This window comes from Chelonia mydas, chromosome 12, assembly GCF_015237465.2.
Source record: "Chelonia mydas isolate rCheMyd1 chromosome 12, rCheMyd1.pri.v2, whole genome shotgun sequence".
Lineage (NCBI taxonomy): Eukaryota > Metazoa > Chordata > Testudines > Cheloniidae > Chelonia > Chelonia mydas.
Genome location: NC_051252.2, coordinates 36,763,155 through 36,788,501, shown reverse-complemented (window position 1 = coordinate 36,788,501; position 25,347 = coordinate 36,763,155). Strand labels below are relative to the sequence as shown.

Sequence of the window (25,347 nt, the reverse complement as noted above, 5' to 3'; positions counted from 1 at the left end):
TATTGCTGAATCTAGTTTATGAGGAAGTAAGCAGAATGCACCCTGATGCCACCCCACACAGCGTACCCTGCAGAGTGCATTTCTGCATGGCATCTGCATCCTACACACATCCTCATCAGCCAATCAGCATTCAGATTCCCTCCCCATTCCAAATTTTCAAACCCTACTATTTGCTGTTGGAAGGATGTGGTGTCTTTGATTTAAGCTGTTTGGATGAACCAGTACTCTGGCCAGTTATATTAAAAATAATACTTTGTAGTTACATGTAAGGATCTCAAAGCCCCTCACAAATTAGTTAACTCAGCCTCATAACTCCTCTGAAGTGCCCAGTTTTATTATACCAATTATGCAGTAGGGGAAACTGAGACACAGAGATTAAGTGACTTGGCCAAGGTCATGCTATGAGTCAGTGGCAGAACTAGGACTAGAACCCAGGCATCCTGCCTCCCCATCTCCTGCTCTACCAATGTCACTTTGTTGCCTCCATTGTTTACAGACACATTTGCACTCTGCTTGCTCTCACAGTGGGCTTCTCAGAAAAACCAACTCCATCGCACAGTACAGCAAGAGGGAAAATGTGACTTTGCCATGCTTGGGCTATGCTGGTGACGGCATTTTCCAATAGGACCTAGTCAAGTGTGATGGGACAGCAAGATAAATTTCACATGTCAGCCTGATTACTCAGCTATGAAAGCAGCATTTTATTAATCCCTTAACAAACACCAGTGAGTCCAAGGAAGCAGTGAAAGCCAAAGGTTCTTAATGCTCGTTTAACACACCAAAAGCATATTTGTTCCCAGCTAAAGCCATGCTAAGTTACATGAAAGACTTCATATCTATATTAACTGCCTGACACCCCTCAAATACACCTAATTGCAATTGCTATGGCTAGATGAGAAATGAGTCTCAAAAAGGAAGAACTCAATTTTCTTGCCATGGTTTAAAAATAAATGCTATGAAATGCCTGCTTTAATTTCTGCCTGATCCTGCTGGATAATTTGCTTTGTGTCATCTTGTTCCTCCTCAAGCACACAAGAGAGACTCTAGCTCAAGAAGGCAAGCCAGGAAAGAAATTATGGTCAGGAAATAGCAGAAGTCTGTTTGCTGTCTCTGAAGTAGTACTGGACTAGACTCAAGCCATACCTCAGATCCAAGTTATCTCCCTGAAAGATGTCTCCAAGCAGAGGTTACTTCCAGAGCAGAACCTTTAGCCAGGTTCTTGGGAATATTAACCTGAGCCTAGATAAGTGATGTAGTATGTTAACATTTTATTGTAACCTTGTCTTAATAAAAAGTTTAAAAAAACAAAAAAAGTGCAGTGTGAGTTCACCCGAACAAAAGGAAGGCACTCTTATTTCGTAGCTTAGACTTGGCGGAGGAATCAAGTGGTCTCTAGCTCAACTCAAAGCAAACAATCTGTGAGCCCATGGTTCCCCTTTTAGCACAGACCTGGATCCACAACATACCCAGATCCAAATCATGATGATGCTTAGATCTTATTATTATTATTATTATTATTGCAATAGCACCTAGAGGCCTCAACTGCAACTAGGGCTCGATTGTGCTAGGCGCTGTACGGACACAAAGTCAGAGACAGTCCCTACCTCAAAGAACTTGCAATCTAAACAGACAAGGCAAAGGAAGGCTCATTATGAGAGCTAGTCAAAAATTTTCTGTTGAAATCGGTTTGCAATGGAAACCTGGGTTTTCAATTCAATGATACCTTTGTGAAAAGTGTCCACTTTCCACAGAAAATTGTTTTTTGTTGAAAAATGGCTGAAAACTGAAATATTTCAGCTAAAAATGGGAGCTGTAGTGTCTTATAGGGGTTGCAGTTTGCTCCTCTTGCCCCCGTTCTCCTCTAGGAGGTGGGATCCCCAGTTGGACTACATCTCCCATAACGCACCATGAACAGGGACTCCTATGCACCGCTTCCCCCAGTGAAGAGGGGGGAACCAGGATGCATTATGGGAGATATAGTCAAGCTGGGGATCCCAGCCCTGAGAAGGGAACTGGGACAAGAGGAGTGAACGACAATTCCCATGTTCTCTGAAATAATTTGGTTTAAGAGTTTTCATTGAAAGTTGCCAGCTCAAATTATTACTCCTGTTTGACATATGGGGAACTGAGGCACTGACAGATTTAAGTGACCCCACAAGAAGGCCGTGCCAGAATCAGGAATTGGATCCAGTTCTCCTAAATTCTAGTCCAGGGCATTAACTTCCCTTTGATATCCTTCCTTCTTACTCTGTCTCATGAGAATTCAGTGAGAATTTGCTTGAGTTAAAACTGAGTGGGGAGCTCAGGGTTGGCCCCATATGCAGTGAGAGTAAGGATGTACATCTCACATAGGAGTCCCTTCAGATTGCTGTTAGGAATTGTCAGACTGGATGAGACCGAAGGTCCATCTAATCCAGGATCCTGTTGCTGAGATGCGCCAGCACCAGATGCTTCAGAAGAAGGTGTAAGAACCCTGCAGTAGCAGGTAGGTCTCATCCTGGTCTCTAATAGTTAGACATGGGCTTAAGCCCTGAAGCAGGAGATTTACTATTCCTCCCAGAATTTTTGTTTATTAATTATTCCAGCTCTGGATATTCTTGTTGTCTGTATAATTATCCAGCCCCTTTTTGAATCGTGCTAAGTTCTCGGCCTCAACAATTTGCTGTGGCGGTGAGTTCCACAGACTAGTAATGTGTTAAGTGAAAAAGTATTTCCTTTTATCAGTTTTTCATTTGATTTTAATTTCGTAGAATCTCCCCTTGTTGGCCTCCAACGGGTACAGCTCCTGAGAATAGTCTGGGCATCTCCCTCACCAAACTGAACTTACCGTGGGTGCATCTACAGCATAGAAATGGGGGTTCCTCCACTTCAGGGACAGAGGCCAGTCTGAGTGTGTGGAACGAACTTTTACCCTAACCTCTTTGTTCTTCCTGACTAAACTCTAAAGCACCCCTTACCTCCCCCGCCCCCGCAGGGTGCTTCTTGAACATCCTTTTCTAGAGAAAGCTTAACACAAGGGGCAAGATTTCTAGAATCCAGCAGCTCCCATTGCGCTCAGTGGAGGAGTGGGGGATGGGAATTCCCCAGTGTTCTCCAGGAGAGTCAAGGGTGGGAATTCCCCAATGTTCTCAAAGTGGGGCAAGGAGGGGGCAGGAATTCCTCATTGTTTCTCAAGGGGGGGGAGTCGGGGATGGGAATTCCCCATTGTTGTCAATGAAAGCCGCTGAGTGCTAAGCACTTTTTAAATATTTGTCCCAAATAAGTTTCCTTTGAGAGCCTTACTGCTTCTTTGCATCTTTTAAGGACAGGTGATCAGTGTGGCAGTAAGACGTAATCTTGGGCCTTCTTAGACCTTGAGCTTGTACCCACCTCAGTCTGCCAAGCCACTGAGCCAGCTCCTCCCCCCCCCCCCCCCCAAGTGTCCAGATTAATTTGTTTAATTTGAGGTTGGGGGTTATCTGGGCAAGCCTAAACAATGTTCTCCATATTGCACATCCAGGCTGCCTGGTTATTGCCGCCCCTTGTGGGAGGTTTAGGTGGACTTGAAACTTCCTTGTAAAGTTTGAGGTCCATTTGGGAAATCCATGCCTGCTGCATTGGGGTAAATAGTGGCTTTCACCCTGTGATGGGGTCGACTAGGTGTGGAGGCCCCCTACTGGAGGCCTCCCGGCTCTGCATCACTGTGCCCCAGAATAGAGTAGCGGAGAAGTCCTCCAGGCAGCCTAGAATGACTGCAGAGAACCAACCAATTGGAGGGGCTACTGGAGCGACCAATCAGGGGCCAGAAGGGCCATATAAAAGTCAAACAGGTGTGGAGACAGTGTAGTTCCTGCTTGGAGCTTGAAGAGGGAGGACCAGGTGCACTGTTGGCTGGCTGACAGGACTGTGGACAGGTCAGTGTGGACAGGCTGAGCCTGGGGGACTAAGCCCAGAACTTGGCCTGACCAGCTGAGGGCAGTGAGACTGAGCCCACGGAGGGCTGCTGAAAGGACACCAGCTGTGGGTACCAAGATGTGTCCCAGCTGGATTGTTGAAGAAGGCAGGGCCTCTGTGAAGAACCCTTGGAGCTATGGCCCCTTACCAGGGCTGGGGAAAAAACCTGAGACTATACCCCAGAAGGGGGGACAATGAATGCACCCATGAAAAACTATGCAAGAGATGCTTCATAAGCAATCTCCTGTTTTAGGAGACCTCCTTAATATATCTTTTCCTGTACTGAGTATAATTCTGCTGCCCTTTTATTAGCTCAGTTAAGCCACTGCTTTCTCAGTCCCTTGATTAGTGGTTTAAGACAGGTCTCTTTTCTTAATATGATATTCTCATCTTTAGCCCTTATGTAATATACAGCATGCCAGACGGCTGCACTTTGTGTCCATATTAACCCACCACCCTGGGTAAAAGCATTCAGTTGTTCTCTGAAACATGGGTGTTGCCTTTAAAAGAAACTTGACAGCAGCGCTGTACAATCTTGCCGGCTTGCAGCATCCAAGAATGTTCAACAATTATTATAAGCTAAAATTAGCATTGGAGCATGTGGTATTCCTAGAAGAACCACTGTGAAATTGCAGAAGAGAACACACAACATTCATGTCTGGATTTCAACGTGCTAGCGGACTTGAAGCATCCTTAGCTGGCATTGATCTCTAAAGCCAATGAACAAAGCACCGAAACGTGCTATGGCCATCTCCTGTCAGGTGACGTTTAACCCTTTGGTTGTTGCAGTTTCAGCAGAGAGGTTATGGGTCCTGGAGAGGCCAGGCCTTGATGAAGGGAGGTTGGCAAGGGGGCAGCGTGGCAAAACCTTGTGCTGCCATTGCCTGTGCTGTACCCATTCTGGGAATACAGTGGGATCAGATGGAAACTCAGAATCCCTCGGTTCAATTCCTGGCTCTGCCACAGACTTCCTGTGTGACCTTGGGCAAGTCACTTAGGCCCAGATCCTCCAAGGTATTTAGGCTCCTGATTTCAATGGAAGTTAGGAGCCTACATACCTTTGGAGGATCTGAGCCTTGATCTCTGTGTCTCAAGGCTTGACTATACCAGCATAGCTGTGCCAGGATAACCCATGCAGTGGAGATGCAGCTGCTACCAATGGCAGGAGTTTTCCTGTCCATATAGGAACACCACCTTTCTGAACAACAGGAGCTAGGTTGACAGAAGCATTCCTCCATGGATCTAGCTGCGTCTGCGCTGGGGGTTAGGTCGGCAGAGGTATGTCATCCAGTGGGGTGGATTTTTCATACTCCTGAGCTACATCGCTACGTTGACCTAAATTTTAAGGGTAGACCTGGTCTGAGTTCTCCATGGGTAAAAAGGGGTTAATAGCATTTCCCTGCCTGACAGGAGGACTGGGAGGATACATGTAGGAGGTGTTTAGGTACTATCAAGGTTCCTTCCGCACTCTGAACTCTAGGGTACAGATGTGGGGACCTGCATGAAAGACCCCCTAAGCTTATTCTTACCAGCTTAGGTTAAAAACTTCCCCAGGGTACAAACTTTGCCTTCTCCTTGAACCCTATGCTGCCACCACCAAGCGTGTTAAACAAAGAACAGGGAAAGAGACCACTTGGAGACGTCTTCCCCCAAGCCCATCACCTCCTTTTTTGGGAAAGGCTTGATAAAAATCCTCATCAGTTTGTTCAGGTGAACACAGACCCAAACCCTTGGATTTTAAGAACAATGAAAAATTAATCAGGTTCTTAGAAGAAGAATTTTAATTAAAGAAAAGGTAAAAGAATCCCCTCTGTAAAATCAGGATGGTAAATACCCTTACAGGCTAATCAGATTCAAAACATAGAGAATCCCTCTCGGCAAAACCTTAAGTTACAAAAAGACACAAAAACAGGAATATACATCCCATTCAGCACTGCTATTTTACCAGCCATTAAACAAAAGGAAATCTAACACATTTCTAGCTAGATTACTTACTAACTAACAGAAGTTCTGAGACTGCATTCCTGATCTGTTCCCAGCAAAAGCATCACACAGACAGACAGACCCTTTGTCGTCCACCTCCACACCCCCCCCCCCCCCAGCTTTGAAAGTATCTTGTCTCATTGGTCATTTTGGTCAGGTGCCAGTGAGGTTATCTTAGCTTCTTAACCCTTTACAGGTGAAAGGATTTTGCCTTTGGCCAGGAAGGATTTTATAGCACTGTATACAGAAAAGTGGTTACCCTTTCCTTTATATTTATGACAGGTACCATTGTGATGGGACATGCATACAAGGCTGTCCACCTGGCACCTTTGACCAGCACTGCTTTCACTTTTTAATAAAATGATGCCCTCCACAGTTCCTAATGGTTGCTGATCAAGTATCCTGAGGGATGCTAACTACACTGAAAGGAATTCCACCATGGGGACTGAATGCTGGCCTACAAGAACAAAAGGGCATTTCACCTCAAGTTCACTAGCTCAGTCCCAGCTGGCCTAGATCAGGGAGGTATAATAAAGCCCTGTGTAGTTTGGGTCTTAGCACTAGCCAGGTCACTCACAACTTCCAGTAACAGCAGAGAGAGAGAGCGCCATGGGGCAATGGAAGAGACTACCAAACGGACGGGGAGGGGAGCGTGCTGTTGGGTGGAGACAGGGCATCCCCTCCTGTGCAGGCTGCAGAGATGTATTTGTTTAACATTCTGTGATACTTTACAGAGCTTTAACTAGGCAGGAGCCTACGGCCTCCTCTCTCAAGGAAGCGCCACGGCACGCTCTAGGCTGCTGTAGCAGACTATGTGCCCGTCTGTCAAGCGCCTGTGTCTGACTGGAGGACGCTGCAGTTAAGTTGCATTACGTCAAGTCACATGCTGGGACTTCACAGTCCTGAGAGGTGGCCAGGTGTCCTGCCGCACCAGCAATGCAGTGCGTAGCAGCTGGGCTTTGAGGGAGGGGCAAGCGAGGGACCCAGTTCCCACACCAATGCTTGGAGGCATAAGTGAGAAGTTGGTACCATTCCACAGCCTTGTCTCTGGAGGTTTCACAGCCCAGGAATGTGCCCTTCACTTCCACGTCTCTTTACATCAGTAGATCTAGTGAGAGGCTAACCTTGGGTGGCTCTCAAGGGTGGGAACTTCCTTCCCCCCCAACCCCCAAGTTCAAACTTAATCCCAGATTCTAGGGCTTCCCCCAGCCCCAGCTGTGTCCTCTTTGTTGCCTAAACCTAAACCAAACCCCTCATCCATGCCCACATCATCCCCTGTCTTGGCTCTTGCCCCATCCTTGGCTCTGGCACCCCCATAGCCGCCTCCAGTTCATTCAAAACCCAGCTGTTGAGATCATCACTTCGTTACCCCCCTGCCCTGAATCCCTCCACTGACTCCCCCTTTTCCCACCGTATCTAGCTCAAGTTTCTTGCCCTTACCCTGGGCCCCTCTCTGTGTATCTGGTCTTGTGGCTCATTGAATTGTCCCTGCCCAGCCTCCCCGACCCTCTCATCTGCTTCACCCACAAGCGTCTTGGCACCTTCTTTCCCACTACCGCTGAAATGTTGAATATCCTCACCCAGCTGCTCTGTCCTTTAAATCCCTTCCCAGAGCCACCGCTCCTGTGGCGTCTGCAGCTTCCTATGGACCCGTATGACATTTTCATCATCACCCTTATCTCCCTTTCCTCCATCCCTTCTCCTGCTTGTCACACTCGCTTGTCCCACAGTGGACTGTAAGCTCTCCCATTCTCCTATGTGCCCGTGCAGAACCCTTCACTTCAAGGTCCTGATTGGTTCATTTGATGCTACCACAATACAGATTCCTGACCTCCTCGCTAAATCCAGCCTACCCAGATAACAATTGCCATGATCTGCTTTCCCACAGAAACTCTTATTCCATGCCAGCTCTCCTCCCCAGCCCTATATAGCACCCCCATGAGACAACTGCAGCCTGCCAGTCTCCCATCCACGCACCTGCTAGGGACCTTTGCTGCAATTCCCCCTCTCCCCAAGCCAACTGCTTCATTCTGCCCCCATGGCTGGTTCCTACATCACACCCCGATGCTGTGACCCCACATTTCCGTGGGTGCCTGAAAACAGCAAGGCAGGGCTCTAGTGTTGGGTTAAGTGACGGTGATTTTGGACTTTTAAGGGAAAGAAGAGGGGAAATGTAAGAAGAGGCAATCAGGCTAGCTGTAGAAAGGGGAGGGAAGGCTTTTACAGATATTTTGTTTTGCATTTAAAAAGTTCAGTTCAGACAATAACAAATAATATCACACATTTCTGTAGCACATTTCACCTTAAAGGATCCCAAAGCCCTGGGTAAATAGAGGGATCACCTCATCACTGGAATGCAGCCACCTCTGAGGTAGAATGTGGCAGTTGTTTCACAGTGGCTTTGTTACACAACATGTTACGCAACCAACTGACGACACAAAGTGGAGTAGAATGCCAGCTCCCTCTGGAAGTGCAGGGGGACTTTTCGGGAGAATGTAATGTAAGTTAGAAGTAAGCCAGGGCACTGCCTGCCTGCTCTTTTGAAAAGGGCAGTAGGCTCTTTAATGAGCACTCCTGTAAGGGACCTTCCATTTTACGTTTTTTCCAATATTACAGGGCCAAGGAACTCTACCAACATCCCCTCCTGCAGCACCTCGCTTTCTCTTGAGGACTCCCATCCAACGCCTGACCCCGCTCAGCTTGTGAATGCTGACCAGTTCACCCCCTGAGGTTACAGAGCTGCAGGTAGGACAAGTAGCCGGACTGAGATGCACACTCCTGGCTTTTATCTGCCTGAACTGTTCAGCAGACACTTCCAGGTTTCATACCATATAGTTCATGGCATGAACTTGGTTGGGGTGTGTGGTTTTTTAATGCGTTCTAAGTGGAAACTAACACACACCAATAGCAGACACACAAACCCCAGCACAAATCAAACAGCAGATCCCTGCTAAGAAACTAATAAAAAAATCTATTACCTAAAAAGTCTTTTTTTCAAGAGGCAATGTTAAAAAGGAAATGTCTCTTGGCAATAGGAGATGTAGATACTGAATATCTCAGGGTTGAAAAAGCCCCTGGGAGTGGGAAGACCTGTTAAAAAGCTCAGCTCTCTGATAGACGAATTGCAACTCTGAAAGGAAGTGATAACCTGGAGGGATATTTCAGTCAGATCCGCATTTCTCGCAAAACAGACATGGTCCCTTTACTGAGTGTTCTTGCTTACTTTATAAGTGGTTCTGTCCACAATGCTCTCTGGCTAGCAAAGGGAAATACACCACAGTAAATATTCAAGGTGCAGGCATGAGTGTGTTTGTGTCAGGGTGGGTCTGGCCCATAACCCCAGCACACAGAACTGGAAGGGACCTCTTAGGTCCTCCAATCAAGGCCCTGCTATCCCAGGCAATCCTCTCCTATAATCCCACTCGTAAATGTATCAAGCTCCATCTTAAAACGAGTTTGGTTGTTTGCCCCGACTCCTGTTGGAAGGATGTTCCAGAACCTCACTCCTCTGATGGATAGCAAGGGACACAAGATCCAGAACCCATCTTACTAATGGATTAAAACTAAACACATTCTGATTTTGGGACCAGTCAGATTTATATCCAGATTTCAAACCCCACCTCCCACATTCAGGGGCATTCATATGAGCTCATTATAGACACTCAGATTGGCATCCATAATTAAGGTCTAGGAGGTTATTTCATGCTCCTTGCCATTTGGAAGCGCATGGAATGTACAGAATGGATACAGGGAGAGGGGTACAGATGTCAAGGATGCTGGCTTGACATCGTGTAAACCTGGGGGAGGTTCCTGGAAAGACAGAGAGGAAAATGGTCAGAAACGTTTCAGGGCAAAGACAGACAGATGCACACAGTAAGAGCAAAGGAACGACAGTGGGGAGTGAATGATCAAACGCCTGCTGTACTTAAGTGAGGAGCAGATGCCGAATGCCAGCCCCATCCTACAAACTACAAATGTGCCTGAGCCAAACCCACTGCTCAGTAAATCTGACAGATGAACCAATGGGGGGGCAGGAGGAGGGGTGTTTTTTAACAGCACGAAAATAAAGCGTTTGAACTTGAAAAGCAGAGACAGTGAGGAGACCATGAGTAGAGTCTCAGGGCAGTGAGTCACTTGGAGGGGAAAAAATTCTTATACCTCTAGGGTCAGGTTCTCGAAAGAGCTGTATCCCCTCTGTGCCATTCTGGTGGCACAAAGGACTCGGAACCTGTCTGCATCTCTCCAACCATGGATCCCCTCCCCTCTCCTCCCCAGAGTAGTTGGGTCCCATGCCAGCCTTTCTGTGGTGCCTAGTGTAGGGGGCATGCTGGGTTTGGGAAGGGGGCAGGAGAAGGCTGTGGCTGGAGCACATCATGCTTCAGCAATTCCCAGCTAGCAGATGACTCCCAGGGGTTCACGCCAGCCAGCATATATTACAGGAGCCCCTCTGGGCCATGGCTGGCATAGAACAGCCCCAGGTTTAGGGAGCCACAACTGGCCCCCTTATGGTCTCCTTTCCCCTTTGCTGCTCTCAGTGGAAACCAGGCAAAGCAGACAGCCATCCTTAGACCTACAGCCCAGCTGAATACTCCATACTGCATGAGAGTACAGGAGATGTGGCTCCGGAGGCACTGAACAGGTCCTTTTCTTCCCCTCCTTTTCCAGTTCCAGACTAACCTACTCCGAAGGGACACTCCAATATCCACCCTGCTGGTATCACCACACCAAACAAAGTATCTCACTGGAATATGGGAGTCTCATACAGGGGCAGGGTAAGGCCAGAGACTTTTTTTTTTTTAATCATACTGCATAGGTTTGTGAAGCTTTAAATCTGTATCGTTATCTTATAACCAGTGGGGTCTGGAAACAACCTGAGACTTAACCTTGACATGTGATGGAAGGAAGACAGAGCATAATGTGGGAATGTTTAACGGGGAGGAGGGAACGGGGGGCTGTAGGTCTCTCTGTGTATTTCTCCTGATCCCTTACGGGGAACGCTGAAAGTGACAATTGGGTTTTTAAATCCTCCATTCGAATTTGGTAGAGAACTATATCCCTATCTAACAGATGGCCTACCCCTTTAAGGTCTGTTAGTCCTGCCCTGCTACACCTGTGCAGGGTGGGACTTAAAAAGAAGCCCAGCAGTGGCCAGCTGGCTAAAAAGAGGAGCAGATGGTGGTGAGAGGGTCAGAGGCAAACACAAGCCAGGCAGAGAGAGGCATGTGGAGGACTCCAGGCAGGAAAACCTGGGAGGGGTTGCTTGTGAGAGAGAGCAACCCCAAGGAGTTGAGGGGAGGATGAAAAGGACAGGATGTAAACTGAGTCCAAAGTGTGCTCAGAGGAGTGCTTGAATTAGAGAAGAGAAGACAGCCCCCTTGGGGAAGAGGAGCTGGGCCTTGCTGGAGACTGGGGCAAAAAGTTTGTGTTTTGTTTTTGGAACTGGATACCCTGGAAGGGGTGGAATTTTGTTAATACCTTAGCTGAACGGCCAAGTCATTGTGGGGAAACTGAGGCAGAGATGCTGTAGGGCGACCCCAGGCCATGGGTGGGGGGAAGGGGACTCTGGAGGTGGTAATCCTGTTGCACCCTGCCATATGGGTTGGCTATGGTTATTCTCTCTACAAAAGGGACACAGTCAACCTGAAATATATCTATTAAGAAAAGTAGTAAAAATCGCTATCAGAGACCCCTGACAACTTTTGTGGGTTTACAACCCCATTTGCCTGCTTTTAAAAATGTCTCCATCTCTCTTGTTGCTGTGTGAAACAACAGAGTGACTAAAGAAATGGACTATGTACAAATGCCCAGCGTGACCACATTAAAAATACAGAAAATATTTTCTTGCTCTAATTTCTTTTGGTTATGGTCATTTGAGAGGTTAGCAGGCGGAAACATTTTCAGGCCAGCACTGTGATTTAAGTTGATGGTGCCCCTTTAAATTCAGTTGGGGTTCTATAGAAATTTCTCTAGAGGCCTAAAGTCCCATCTTAATTTCTATAGAACTTTCCACATAACGAGTGCATTAAGCTAATGCTTAGCCCCAAAGCAATGGAGAAATCTCAGATCTGGGCACCTTAATGTTTATGTCTATATAACCCTTGGGTTATGTAACATTTCCATTGTCACCTTGCCCTCAACCAGCAAGCATCATGCCTGTGAATATATTTCTATCCTCAGCTGGAAAAGTCCTCCTGGGGTCATTCCTAGTCCATCTTCCTGCCATACAAGGATTTTCCAATACACTAATCTTTGAAATGTTTTACGTAATGTCCTTCTAATAGACTGATGCATGATAGCACTGGGAAGGGCTTCCTGGGGCCATCTAAGGTAGCCAAACATGTGATCTCAAGGAGCGCTCATCAGGGCGGTTTCCCTGCGGAAAGGGACTGTGGCTGTTGATTGTTACTAGTATAATAACAAGGATAATATCCTACATTTATATGGTGTAGCTCATGCTTAAGCATGCCAAAGGAGTCACAAATTTTACCTAGTGTGGGCAAAAGACGCTCCCAGTGTAACTCTATGGAATCAGTGGAATCACACGAGGGATGAATTCAGCTTTCTCTCTCTAGATGAGAATCATGTCAGGCACCAGTGAAATGCAGCCACCTCTTGAGTGGCACAGGTAAGCTGTTCTACCGCTCGCAGCAACAATGGAAAGTGAAGACGAATCTCACATCCAACTGAAACAATGTGAGAACATAGGACAACATATGTACTCAAATTTGAATTTGGCCAGGACGCAACAGCTAGCTGTCCCAACACTTATGAAAAGCACCATGGATCTTTGATGACTACAACAAGTGGATGGAACATGTTGTCCTAAAGATGGCACAGCCCCTTAATGCCACACTGGGGCACAGACTCAGGGAGACTAGCACCAACGTAATGAGTCACCAACATCAGACACTGAAGCAATTAGGATGCATGAGTAACCTCCGATTGAAGAGCTTGAGAAAAACTGGTGGTAGCAGCCTTCTCATGAGTGTAGTCTGCTAAAATGTTTGAATAATACCATTCACCTATGTTAATCAATGCAGTTTAGTCTTAGATCTTCCCAACTACCCCCACTTATACCTGTCCCCCTCCTACTCTCTGGTGCGCATGCGCACACACACTTGAAGGGAATGATCTGCCTCTGGAACTTTGGTGGCCTAATATAGCCCTGCCTGGCTTTATTTTTATTTGGGGCTTGGCTTTGCTTTTCCATGAGCCTTACATGAGATCAACCCTGTTGTCCATAAATACCCTGCAGTTTCACAGCCCTGACAAATTTCATACTACGATGGGTAAAACTTTGGAGAAAACATCAAGCAGCAAAGCAGTGCCCAGAGGAAAACAAGCTGCTTTCAAGCCTGGTTTTACAGTAAGCTGAGCTGATGCTCCCTCATCATGCTGGCTGCTGAACTGCCTCTGACAGAACTTCTGCTCCTAGCCTCAGACCAGGCACCAAATGAGGAACCACATTCCATGCACATACAGACCTATATGCACTAACCCTCTCTTTGCTATGTCTGATACACAAACCCACTTTCACAGATTCAAACAAACAATTACACATAGTCACCAATGGACACACACATGCAATACTACTATCTAGCCCTTTTTATAATGCTTCTCGTCGGTAAATATCAAAGCACTTTTCAAAGGAGGTCAGTATCCTTATTCCCATTTTATGGATGGAAAAACTGAGGCACAGAGCAGTGAGTTGCCTAAGCTCACCCAGCTGGTCAGGGACAGAGCCAGGAATATAATCCAGGTTTCCTAGTCCCACTCCAATGCCTCTATCCACTAGACTACACTACCTATGATGCACATGATCATTCATCTGTGAACCCAACCATCCTCCAACCCATATATTTATAGGGAAAGGAGGAAGAAGTTAAACAAAACAGCAATGTTCCCAACCCTTCATGAGTCAGGTTCAAGAAACATGAGCTTGGCTTAAAAATCAGAAGATTTAAAAAAAATAAAATAAAAAATAAATGTTGAGCTAGAAACTTACTTTTTTTAAATGAAAGTTGAGATTTTCATATGACTCCAAGAGCTGGAGTTTTAAGTAAAATTATTGCAAGACTCATGATAAAATTGTGAGTTGGTAACACAAAAGTGGCACGCCACTGAATGCAGGTGGAGAACAGCTGCATCCTCACAAGAGCATTGAGATTCACGCATCAATGATGGGGTGGGGGTGAAGTCTAAGGCCATGGGTGGGTCTTCCTAGCTGATCTGTTTCTCTATGGCTTTATCATTTTAGAGACTGCTTTGACTGGGTGACTCCCAAAGGGCTGGGAGGGGCAGATAGCCCCAGAGCCAGGTGCTGCACAAGTCTAATGTCTTTGAAACCTGGGAAAAAGCTGTATCTGTTCTCGGCAGTCCTCACATTGGATCACAATCTGAGCTGAGCAGGGTTGGGTGGAACAATATTTTGGAAAGCCTAAAGAGGCAGGTCAGGTTCAAGGAGTTGAAAGGAGAAAGCATGTAAGGATTGGCTCAGTGCTGGAACAGGAGCATGGGAGTAAGATCAATAATTGACATAGACCCAGGTGCAGGGCTGGTTCTAGGATCCCAGTCTGTGGGGGCAAGTGGGTATTTTGGGGGCCCAGGATGTTGCAATTTAAAAAACAACCAACCTTCCAGGAGTCGGTGGGACTAGTTAGACCCCTGAAAAATCTTGCATTATAAGAGTTTTAAAAAGTAAAATTTGGCTACTGTGTCAGTATTTTGTCACTGTCACTTCTACTACTTAATGCTGACTAACTTTGTACAGATTTTGGCTAGTTTGGGGGCCCTTGAAGATTATTGGGGTGGGGGCAAACTTCCTCTTTGTCCCCCTGTAGCTCCAGGCCGCCCTGTCCCCGAGAAGCCCACAATGCCCCTATGCATTGTACCATTCAACACATGCACGCACACACACAATGAAGTCATCTAGGGAGACTGGCCGGCTCTGCAGTGCAGACTGACCGTTTTCCCTGTGTTGGAAGGAAGGCGAAAACTCTTTGGCAGTGATCCTGGCAATCCGAGCTTCCTCCTGAGCTTTCTGCGCTGCTGTCACAGCTGCGTCTGCTTTAGCCCTGGAGTGGGAAGTCCTGCAAGAGAATGAGCGACAAAGACTAATTAGGTACCTTAGTTATTCAAGTGCGAAAGAGGTGTCATTCAAAGAGCTGCAGCAGTAGCAATGATCATTGCCATCCTAGCTCAGAGACCCCTTCCCCCCGACCCCGACTAGTTACCTAGCTAAACACAGAGCTTTTCTTCTGGTCTAGGCACCAGCCCTGGGACTGTTCAGTGCTCTGCGGGTGTCCAATGTTCTTGAATCTGTTTCTTCAAGAGAGACCTCACACAGCAAACAGATCAGCCCCGTTTGGAGCTACAAAAGCCACGCTTTAATGGGAACCTCTTCCCCTTAGACAGCCCCTACTGTAACCTTTTGTCAGGGTTTTGCTGTGGCAGTTGTTTGCAGCAAAGGATTAGTCTGTTTGAAAATATTGGGTATTAAATGTGCACTAAGAACTCGGTCCTTTGAAGTGCTGAGGAACTCCAGGCCATGCAAAGAGCCTTCAGCTTGCCCGGAAAAGACGGGCATGCTCAGCCTCTCCAGGAGGCACTCAGTGCTTGCCACCCCTAAAACAGATGGGCTGATGCTGAGTTGGGAAACAGACAATCAACTGGCTAATGAGCATTCTGAGCAGTAACACTGATGCACAAACCTGACCAAAACTCCTTCATCTCCGAATCAAAACCCGTGGGTCACCTCAGCCTGAGCAGAATTATCCCCTGAAGTCACTAGTTAGAAAACAGGGGCTTTCTGTGGGAAAGTTTGAGTTTGGGGCAAAAGGTTGTCAGCTGAAAACTTTTAGTGGAAAAGCCAAAGTTTCAGTTGGAGATGCCACCATGGTGCTTCGTGGGAGCTGTAGCTGGAGGGTGGGGGCACGACAACAGCTAGGTGAAGTTTTTTGGACAAATATATTTCACCAGAAAATTCAGTTTAGGTCGCAGGTAGTTTTGCTCAAATTTGGGTTGAATTTGCCAAATAGTTTCAGCTGGGGGTGAAAAAAAGAAAGTTGTTTTGGGTCAAACAAAAGACAACACTGACCCAAAATGAACTTTTTCCCAATTTTCATTTTGTTTCATTTAGGGTTGTTGGTTTTTTGTTTTTGTTTTTGTATTTTTGCAGTGGGGGCAGGAAAGCGTTAAGCCTCTTTAAAAAATAATTATTATTCATTCAGCTCTACTCAGGATCCCATTCTCTATAGGCTGAGCTCTCTAGCTGGAGTACATCTCCCATGGTCTCTTCTCTTGGGCCAATATGGAGTCCTTGGCCATGGTGCACCATGGGAGATGTAGTCTGGCTGGGGAATCTCGCCCATAAAAAAGATTAGGGCCACCAGGCACACAAACTACAGCTCCCATGAGGCACCAAGGCAGCACTTCCGAATCAATTTTTTTTTTGGTTTTTGGCCAAAAAGATCAAAAAGTTCACTTTTGATTGAAAAATTGAAATTTTCCATGAAAAGCAGTTTTCACAAAATCTTGTATTTCATCAAACACAAATCTCCACTGAAAGGCAGTTGACAGTGAGTTTTCAACCAGCCCTACCTACTGTACCTTTTTATAGGTCATTATCAATCCATGTTTTTAAAGTCTCAAGTCCTGGACATAACACTCCTTCCCTTGGGGGACTTTTCTACTGACTAATTGTTCTTGCAGTGTTCCCGGTAGCCTACATTTTTCTTAATTTCATCCCATTGCTTGGAGTTGCTTGCCCTTCTACAATCCCTCCTTGTCCTTGCTGTATGCATCCTTTGACTAATGGTAAACCATTATCCTACCACGCCCCCCTTAGCCAAGCTATAGATGTACCCTTAAAAAATGTTAGTGCCTAGACACTCGGGTAAAGGGAGCACTGCCAATAGACTGACTCTTCTCCACACCCCAGTCAGTCCCTCCAGCTCCTTCAATCATTTTTGTTGCTGATCTCTGAATTCCCTCTAAGTTTTCCAAATCTGTTTGTCACTGCAGGTGCCCAGAACTGAGTGCAGTGCTCTGACAAACTCATTTACGTAGAAAATAAGAATATAGAATCATAGAATATCAGGGTTGGAAGGGACGTCAGGAGGTCATCTAATCCAACCCCCTGCTCAAAGCAGGACCAATCCCCAACTAAATGGCAATAGGATACATTCTACACAATATAGTTTAAAAAAACAAGTACTAAGTGTACTCAAAATAAATGTCGGGTTTTTTTTGTGCGTGGTCAATTATTTGAGTCCAGGCTAGAAGGTACTATTGCTATGCACCTACATCTGCAATCATTCTGTAACAACAGGGTACTGTGTAATAATATCAGCATGATGCATAACTGCAGAAAGCAGTACGGACCTGTCGCTTGTTGACACGTTCTGTTTCTTTCACAAGTGCCAGGTTTATATAAATTGTCTCCGCTGGAGTAGCTGATGGAATTGATATGACTAGTTCCTAAAGAGTTATTTAAGGTGGCAGTGCGAGAGTAGTGGAGATGACACTGATATAGGGAGACCAGATGTCCCGATTATTATCAGGACCAGCCCGATAGCAGGGGCTTTGTCTTTTATACACACTATAGCCCCCCCCTCCCAAAAGCCCTGGTGCATGGATGGCATCACTATGGCCAGTTCCTTAAGGGCTATTTTCCACAGATTCATAAATTAAAAGGCAAGAAGGAACCACCGTTGTCTGGTCTGACACAGGCATAGGACTTCCCTGAGCTAATTCCTGTTTGAACTAGTGCATAGATTGTTTAAAAAAAAAGAAAATCCAATCTTGATTTAAAAACTCTCTGTAATGGAGAATCCACCATAACCCTTGGTAAACAGTGAGGGTAATTAACCATTGGAACAAACTTGTGGTTTATTTCCAGCCTGAATTTGTCTAGCTTCAACTTCCACCCACTGGATCTTCTTGGACCTTTTGTCTGTTATATGGAAGAGCCCATTATCACAATTTTGTACCCTGTGTAGGCGCTTATAGATTGTGATCAAGGCACCCAATATAAGGCGTGTATTTGAATCCTGAGGTCATTCTTGTGGCTCTTCTCTGACCCCTCTCCAATTTAAGGTGCTGCAGCCGCAGTAGTGCTGATAATATGCATATGGCCAATTCCCATACAGTTTCTCAAATATATAAACTCCTTTTAAAAAGTGCTGTAGAAGAAAACAAACGTTCTTGGCCTTTGGTCTCTGGAAGAGCGATTAAAACACTTGCTTTGACGAGTGCAGCATTTTACACTCTGCCTCCTACAACATTCTCCAGAGTGCAAGCAAGACACCCAAAGAATGACTCTGTTCTTGGTGCCTGTTAGTGATGGTGCATGAAACAGACAGGGGACAGTTTGACTTCATCAGCTAGTTTGACCTCAGGGTGCAAGGAGGCAAAACCAATGCAATCAACTGAGTAAAGATGACACAGACAGAATGTGTGCAAAGATCACCAACGTTCTGCTTTCCCTTCCAAAGGGATTGCGCCAGAGGAGCTCAGAGTGCAGAGCTCAGCAGATGCTGGGCTCCTGTCTGTCTCAGAGCTCAACATTGGCAAGATTACCATTTTTAACTCCACACACAGCCTAATTCAGCAGGGCACTGCCAGCCGAGGTCTTGCTCCAGAAACTGCAGGGCACAATGAGCAAGCTTTCTCCTTCACTGGTGCCAGGCCTTAGAAAGGAAGCCGGCTCCAGGCTGTGCCCAGCCACCTGCTGGAAAACTAGAACTCAGCAGGAATCCAGTTCAGCACACTGGAGAAATTCAGTCCAAAAACATGTAAACTGTGTAATCACACGCTATTTGGATGGGTCCCTTTGGGGTTTCATACGTGCCTATAGCTAGGCTTGGAAGGATTAGCTTTTTCTCAGTAAATGTTGCTAAATGGTGATTTTGCTGTACACACACAAACTGAGAAAAAACATTTCCATCTATACTAATAGACATTGACAGGAAAATTAAGAAAAATGCTACTTGAGAACTTATCCTTAAATCAGACTCAATATTTACTTTGTATATTTTTGACATGTGATGTTGACAAGTAGTGTTTTAATCATTAAAAGGCGTTAACTGTTTGAATCGCAATATCTACTGTTACTAAAGATTGTCTGACCCCCCCCCCCTCATAATTTCCTGCAACTGTGAAATTTAAATTTAAAAAAGCCAAAATATAAGCCTCAATATTAGCTGCTAGATTCACCAGAAATAAAAATTCTAGATCTAGCTTACAGTCAGGATACTGGTCAGCTCTGGGTAGCTGCCTGGGCAGGGAAACTCCCAGGTGCCATTGCCTGATATACGTGGTGGTGGTGTTTCATTTGGGTGCTTTTCCATCTGTGTCAGTATTGAACCAGTACTCCATAATGTCCTGGTCCAAAAGTGTGGACTGAGCTTCTGGAGGACCACCACAGACACCTCCACTTTGCATTCCAAGTGTAAGGTGCGCATCTTGAATAAAAACACACAGCGCATCATCCCCAAAAGTATCCACACAGGCTCTCCCTGGAGGAAGGACTACATGTGACAGAGGCTTGTGTTTACCAAACCCCTGAGACGAAGAGTGCATCTACATTGTGATAAAAACCCCACGGCACCAAGCCACAGAGCCTAGGTCAGCTGACTTTGGCTTAGGCTGCAGGGTTAAAAATTGCAGTGTAGATGTTCAGACTGAAGCCTGGGCTCTGAGAGTCTCCTCCCCAAAGGGGTCTCAGAGCCCAGGTGCCAGGCCAAGCCTGGATGTCTACACTGCAATTTAATAGCCTTGCAGCCTGAGCCCCACAAGCCCGAGTCAGCTAACTTGGGCTCTGAGACTCAGTGCCATGGATATTTTTTAATCAGTGTATCTGTACCTCAAGAGTCTCCTAGAATTGTAGGTCTGGAAGGGAACTCGAGAGGTCATCTGGTCCAGTCCCCTGCACTCCTGGCAGTGGTAGATGAAGGGTATAATGTGCATATTGGGTGGTTTACATTCGGGATTCCTTTGGAGTGAGATATAAATATATCAACTTACACTATTATGTTAGAAAATAAGGACTAGAGACCAGTCTTTGATAGTAAGTAAAGTTCATCATTTTAACTTTTATTATTACAGTACTGACTAGAGTCCATGATCAGGACCCTGTTGTGCTAGGCACTATACTTATAACCTATGTACATATTGGTCCCAGCCCAAAAGAGCTACCATATAAGTAACAGACCTATAGCATACAAAGGGCTGGATCCTCAGCTGATCCAAATTCATCTACCTCCACAAAGGATCTGTTTGAATTCATGCTGGGTGAGGATCAGCCCTGTAGTCGATTGTCATATCACACTGAGGGCTGATGGTGTCTGGCTAGCCTTGGGATGAAATGCCCGTAGTTGCACTGAGAACGGGAGGCTGATTTTCAGTCCAAGGTGCAATCGTTTTCCTTATGCCCTAAAACCTTGGCTGCTATTTATTAATCATATTTATTTATTAAATCATTATTAGTTCTATAGCACCAGCTGTGAGCCAACCACTGTTGAGACAAGTCTGAAGACATGGCTATTCCCTCAAAGATCTCGTAGTGCAGATGTGATGCTATCAAAGGAAGATGATTCAGCCAGGAAGTTTAACAAGCCACTTGTTAGTTCCATTATATTTGTCCAGAATATTGATGTTCTTTAAATATATATACTCGCCTCTCTTCTAACTCTTCTTAGAGGCGAGAACTAAGGTTTGTAGAATTTATGCCTGCCTGCCACACACAATTGTCAATATACAGTTTGCGGCTCTATTGCGTCTCTTGAGAGAACTGTTGCACTTTACTTACAGACGTTTTCAGAGCACATGCTGTTTTATTGTTTGTCCCCTGAATCTTTTGAGACTAAAAACCCCCCAAAAGGCCTCTCCTCTTGTCCTGCTGTTGTGTCCTTCATAATTGTCTAAATTAGGAGAGGGTAGTTTTACAGAGCAGTAAATTAAAGGCGGGATCGAGAGCCCATGAGAATCTGTTCTGGGCCCTGGTCTTGCTTCCATTCATTCTTCGCAATCACACCTATATTATTGTCAAGCAAACACCCAGGCACAACAGTGGGTTTAAGTAACATTACATTGTGTCTGCAATTAGCTACTGCCAGGGAATGCAGGGTCTTGGACCAGTGCTGCGTGATGCCCATTGACATCAGAGCACTTGGGAACTCCCATTTACTCCAAGGGGACCCCACAGAATGGAAGGGAAGACTCATGGAGGACTGCAGACTTGGGGCTCTGCTTGGTGCACCTGGGATGGGGTGCAGAGATGGCAATATGGTAAATTTCTGCTCCCCTGACCCTACAGGCCAAACCAATGCCAGTCAAAGTGGACACTGAGGGCATGTCTACACTGCAATTAAAAACCTGCAACTGGCCCATGCCAGCTGACTTGGGCTCGGGCTGTGGGCCTGTTTAATTGCGGTGTAAACGCTCAGGGTGGAGCCAGGGCTCTAGGACCCTGCAAGGTGGGAGGGCTGCAGCCTGAGCCTGAACGTCTACACTGCAATTAACCAGCCCCTTAGCCCAAGTCTCAGGAGCTTGAGTCAGCTGGCACTGGCCAGCCACAAGTGTCTAACTGCAGCGTAGACATACGTTGGGATGCTCTAATGCCTGGTGGAAAGCCCTCAAGGCTGCCACCAGCCAGAATCCCAAGTGCACAGTGTGGTCTAGCTATTCCCCTGACATGCCCCACAACACATCCTTCATAGAAGAGGGGATGGAGAATGGGTGGCATAGACCCAGCTACACCAGCTTTATGTCACTGTGGGATTCCCCTCCATCAGGGAAATCACAGGTCCAGGGCCTCAGTCTGGGCTGAGGACCTGGCCCCTCTGTCTGTGGTAACCTGCACTGCTTTGACCTGAGGGTTTGGGTGGGAGAATGCAGCACAGCCTGGTCCCCCTTACATCCCTCTCAACCCACAGAGCTGGACTATTGCAGAACCCCCTATGGGAAGAAGGGCAGCACTTCCCTGTTCTATACACTACTCCCCCTCAGAGATCCACATGCTCAGGCTTCCCTCTGTTCATGGACGCGGATGGGAATGTCTGGCCATGAGGGTTGAATACAAGACCCACCAAAGTCAACAGGAGTTTGCCCATTGAGTACAATAAGCTTTGGATGATAACTTGACTGTGGGCATCCGGGGTGGGCCTGAGGCAGCTGTGGTTGCTTAGCTGCTTTTGGGATTTGGCCCAGGTATAGTAAAAATAAATGATATTAATTAAGTGATCTCCATTACAAAATATACCCAATTCCCGCAAAACGGATACAATGCACACCGCTGCACAAAGGTGTGGGTGGGCTTAATTGTTTGTAATGTGCTCTAAGATGCTTGGAAGGAAGGCGGCATTGAAGCGAAAAGTAGAATTATGATGATCCATACGTTGCATAATAAAATACATAAGTATTCCCAAATAAGTGCAAGTAATCCAGTTAGTGCTAGCCTGAGTATCTCAGGCACTATATTTAACAGCTGTCTCCTTTTTATATGCATGCTGTCTATAGCGTGCACTAGATCTTAATTCCCCAGTTAATTGCTTGATTTTTATTTCCTTGTAAAGCAAGTCCTCCTACATGACACACACACACATTTTAATTGCTCTTCTCCTGCCTCACGTGGCTGAGTCTAACTTTAAGTAACCTGGGGCTAGCTGCGTGTAAAAAGATGAACTCTGGATATATTACAAAGAACACATGGTCCCCAGCTGAACAGCAAAGCAGCAGTTTCAGCATCGCGTTCTGCTGTTTTGTGAATGGGACTCGCTGAGTTACAAGACTGCAGTGACTTGGGAATGTGCTCGGGAATAGCTGTACTGCCACCCTGTAACCTCCTAGAAACCACTATAAAACTAAGGTTTAAGCTTTCCCTTTGGTATAAGCGTAACTCTGAGAGCAGCTGCTGTATTGGGCCAGAGCTGCTGGCATCAGGTATGCAGGGAATTATTTTTAAAAATAAAGGATTGGGGACAGATCTAAGTGTGGGATGTGGTAGCTGAGTGAGAAAGACATAGGGGGCAGCAGGGGAGGAATGGTCATATAAATGGACAGAGATGAAAATATAGAAATTCCTAACCATGAATAGTTCCTGTTTATTTATATCTTTAACTCCGATCAAAAAGCTGCTGATCACGCATATAGCTAGGTTACGTGACCCTGTGTTCCGATGAGCATTGGCTACCATTGCTCTTCCTCCTCCATTTGTTATCCCCACTTGTGGCCTCTTCTCTCTACTCAGTCCCTAATTTCTTCTGGACAGGTTTTCAGATAGTGCCTTAGTAGGTTTTCAGACAGTGCCAAGCACCACGGGACCCTGACCTCTGCTGGGCCTCCAAGGTGCTACCATAATATTAACATGACAAATAAAAAATAAGATAACACTATAGTAATGGCTCCAAATATTAAAGCTAATTGTAGAATATCAGGCCATTCGTCTGTAGTAGGGATTTTGGCTGGGGCAGAGCTGGCAAGGGCAGCTGGGGTTGGAGGTCCAGGTCATCCCGCATCTGAATGCTCACAATTGGGTGGAGTGACAGCTCTGGTTTGGTTGAGGCGGACAGGGGAGCCAAATCTGGGGCTGGTTCTGATTCTTCTCCCCTCCCCGTCCCCTCCCTCCCCCGAACCAATTCACTTATTTCTGATTACTGGGCAACTTGTCAAATTGGAAGGCAGAACTGGCAGGGGGAAAAATAACAACCAAATAGATTTCTGCAGATCTTTTCAGATCTGTTGTGATTTGGCTGACGCTAACAGGGGTGAAGGGATACTAACTAAGAATGGACTGTAATGCCAAGCTTATCTGTTCTGTCTAAGCTATAAGAAGATGGAATAAACTGATTTGAAAGGAAGAGTCTGGCTTTCAGGAATGCCAACAGGTCAGTCAGGGCTTTGTTTGGGGAAAGAGCCAGTCAAGATGTTCATTATATATATGAAACTCTGCCCTGGCTTTGTGTGAAAGGATTAGGGTATCTGCCAGCCGAGGCTGATTTTATAGCAGATCTGGAGTTTTGACTTGGTTTGAATTGAAGGGCAAAAGCAGAGTTTGGGGAGGGAGAATTGTAAGCATGCAAAAGACTTGTACTCTGGTTTCTTTGCATTTTGTTACCAAATGGAAAATAGATCTGTCTCCAAATTTTTTTTTGCAAAGGTAACACATTATCTGAGCAAAAATGGGTCTGTGTTCAAATGAGTTGGCTCTATGCTAAAAGTAGGAAGTAAGATGTATTTTTCCCACTTTTGATGTGAGGAAAAAGCCATTTGGTCAAATATTTTGCATTGGGTGAAACACTGTTTTGCAAAATCACATGACATTAAAGGACCACGCTTCTCATGTGATTCTGCACCTCCCAGGCAAACAATCATTTTTATTTTTCCTTAACCCTAAGGTGAACCCAAGCAAACCCAAAGCAAACGTACATATGGGTGTTATCAGACAGACCCTCCATAAAGATACTGAGGCTTGCAAACAAGGTCCAAAACTCTGAGCTTTATTGGTCATGTATATCTGGAGTCAGTGCTGTGTGAATACTCCTGCAGTAATCCTGAAGGATGACCCAACACTCTCACAAATCTTGGGAGAAAGGCCAGTCCTTGCCTACAGACAGCCCCCCAACCTGAAGCGAATACTCACCAACAACCACATACCACACAACAGAACCACTAACCCAGGAACTTATCCTTGCAACAAAGCCCGTTGCCAACTGTGCCCACATATCTATTCAGGGGACACCATCACAGGGCCTAACAACATCAGCCACACTATCAGAGGCTCGTTCACCTGCACATCCACCAATGTGATATATGCCATCATGTGCCAGCAATGCCCCTCTGCCATGTACATTGGTCAAACTGGACAGTCTCTACGTAAAAGAATAAATGGACACAAATCAGATGTTAAGAATTATAACATTCATAAACCAGTCGGAGAACACTTCAATCTCTCTGGTCACACAATCACAGACATGAGGGTCGCTATCTTAAAGCAAAAAAACTTCAAATCCAGACTCCAGCGAGAAACTGCTGCTTTGGAATTCATTTGCAAATTGGATACTATTAATTTGGGCTTGAATAGAGACTGGGAGTGGCTAAGTCATTATGCAAGGTAGCCTATCTCCCCTTGTTTTTTTTCCTACAACCCCCCCCCCCCAAGAAGTTCTGGTTAAACTTGGATTTATGCTGGAAATGGCCCACCTTGATTGCTGTGCACATTGTAAGGAGAGTGGTCAGTGTGGATGAGCTATTGCCAGCAGGAGAGTGAGTTTGTGTGTGTGGTTTTTGGAGGGGGGTGTGGTTGGGGGGGGGTGAGAAAACCTGGATTAGTGCTGGAAATGACCCACCTTGATTATCATGCGCATTATAAAGAGAGGTTTCAAAGAGGGATGGGCTATTACCAGCAGGAGAGTGAGTTTGTATGTGTGTGTT

General features: G+C 45.9%; 1 protein-coding gene and 1 long non-coding RNA gene across 2 annotated transcripts in view; one reads left to right on the top strand and one right to left on the bottom strand.

The window, feature by feature from the left end:
- JPH3 (junctophilin 3) overlaps positions 1 to 25,347 on the bottom strand; it is a 112,922-nt gene that overhangs the window by 13,267 nt on the left and 74,308 nt on the right. The window contains exon 3 of the mRNA XM_007059290.4: positions 14,881 to 15,005. Within this exon, the coding sequence (XP_007059352.2) occupies positions 14,881 to 15,005 (125 nt within the window). The remainder of the gene's footprint in view (positions 1 to 14,880; positions 15,006 to 25,347) is intronic.
- Positions 3,824 to 13,909, top strand: LOC122462583. Its single transcript, XR_006285247.1, has 4 exons — positions 3,824 to 3,893; positions 8,533 to 8,661; positions 10,582 to 10,688; positions 12,489 to 13,909. It is a non-coding gene; the product is annotated as an uncharacterized LOC122462583 (long non-coding RNA).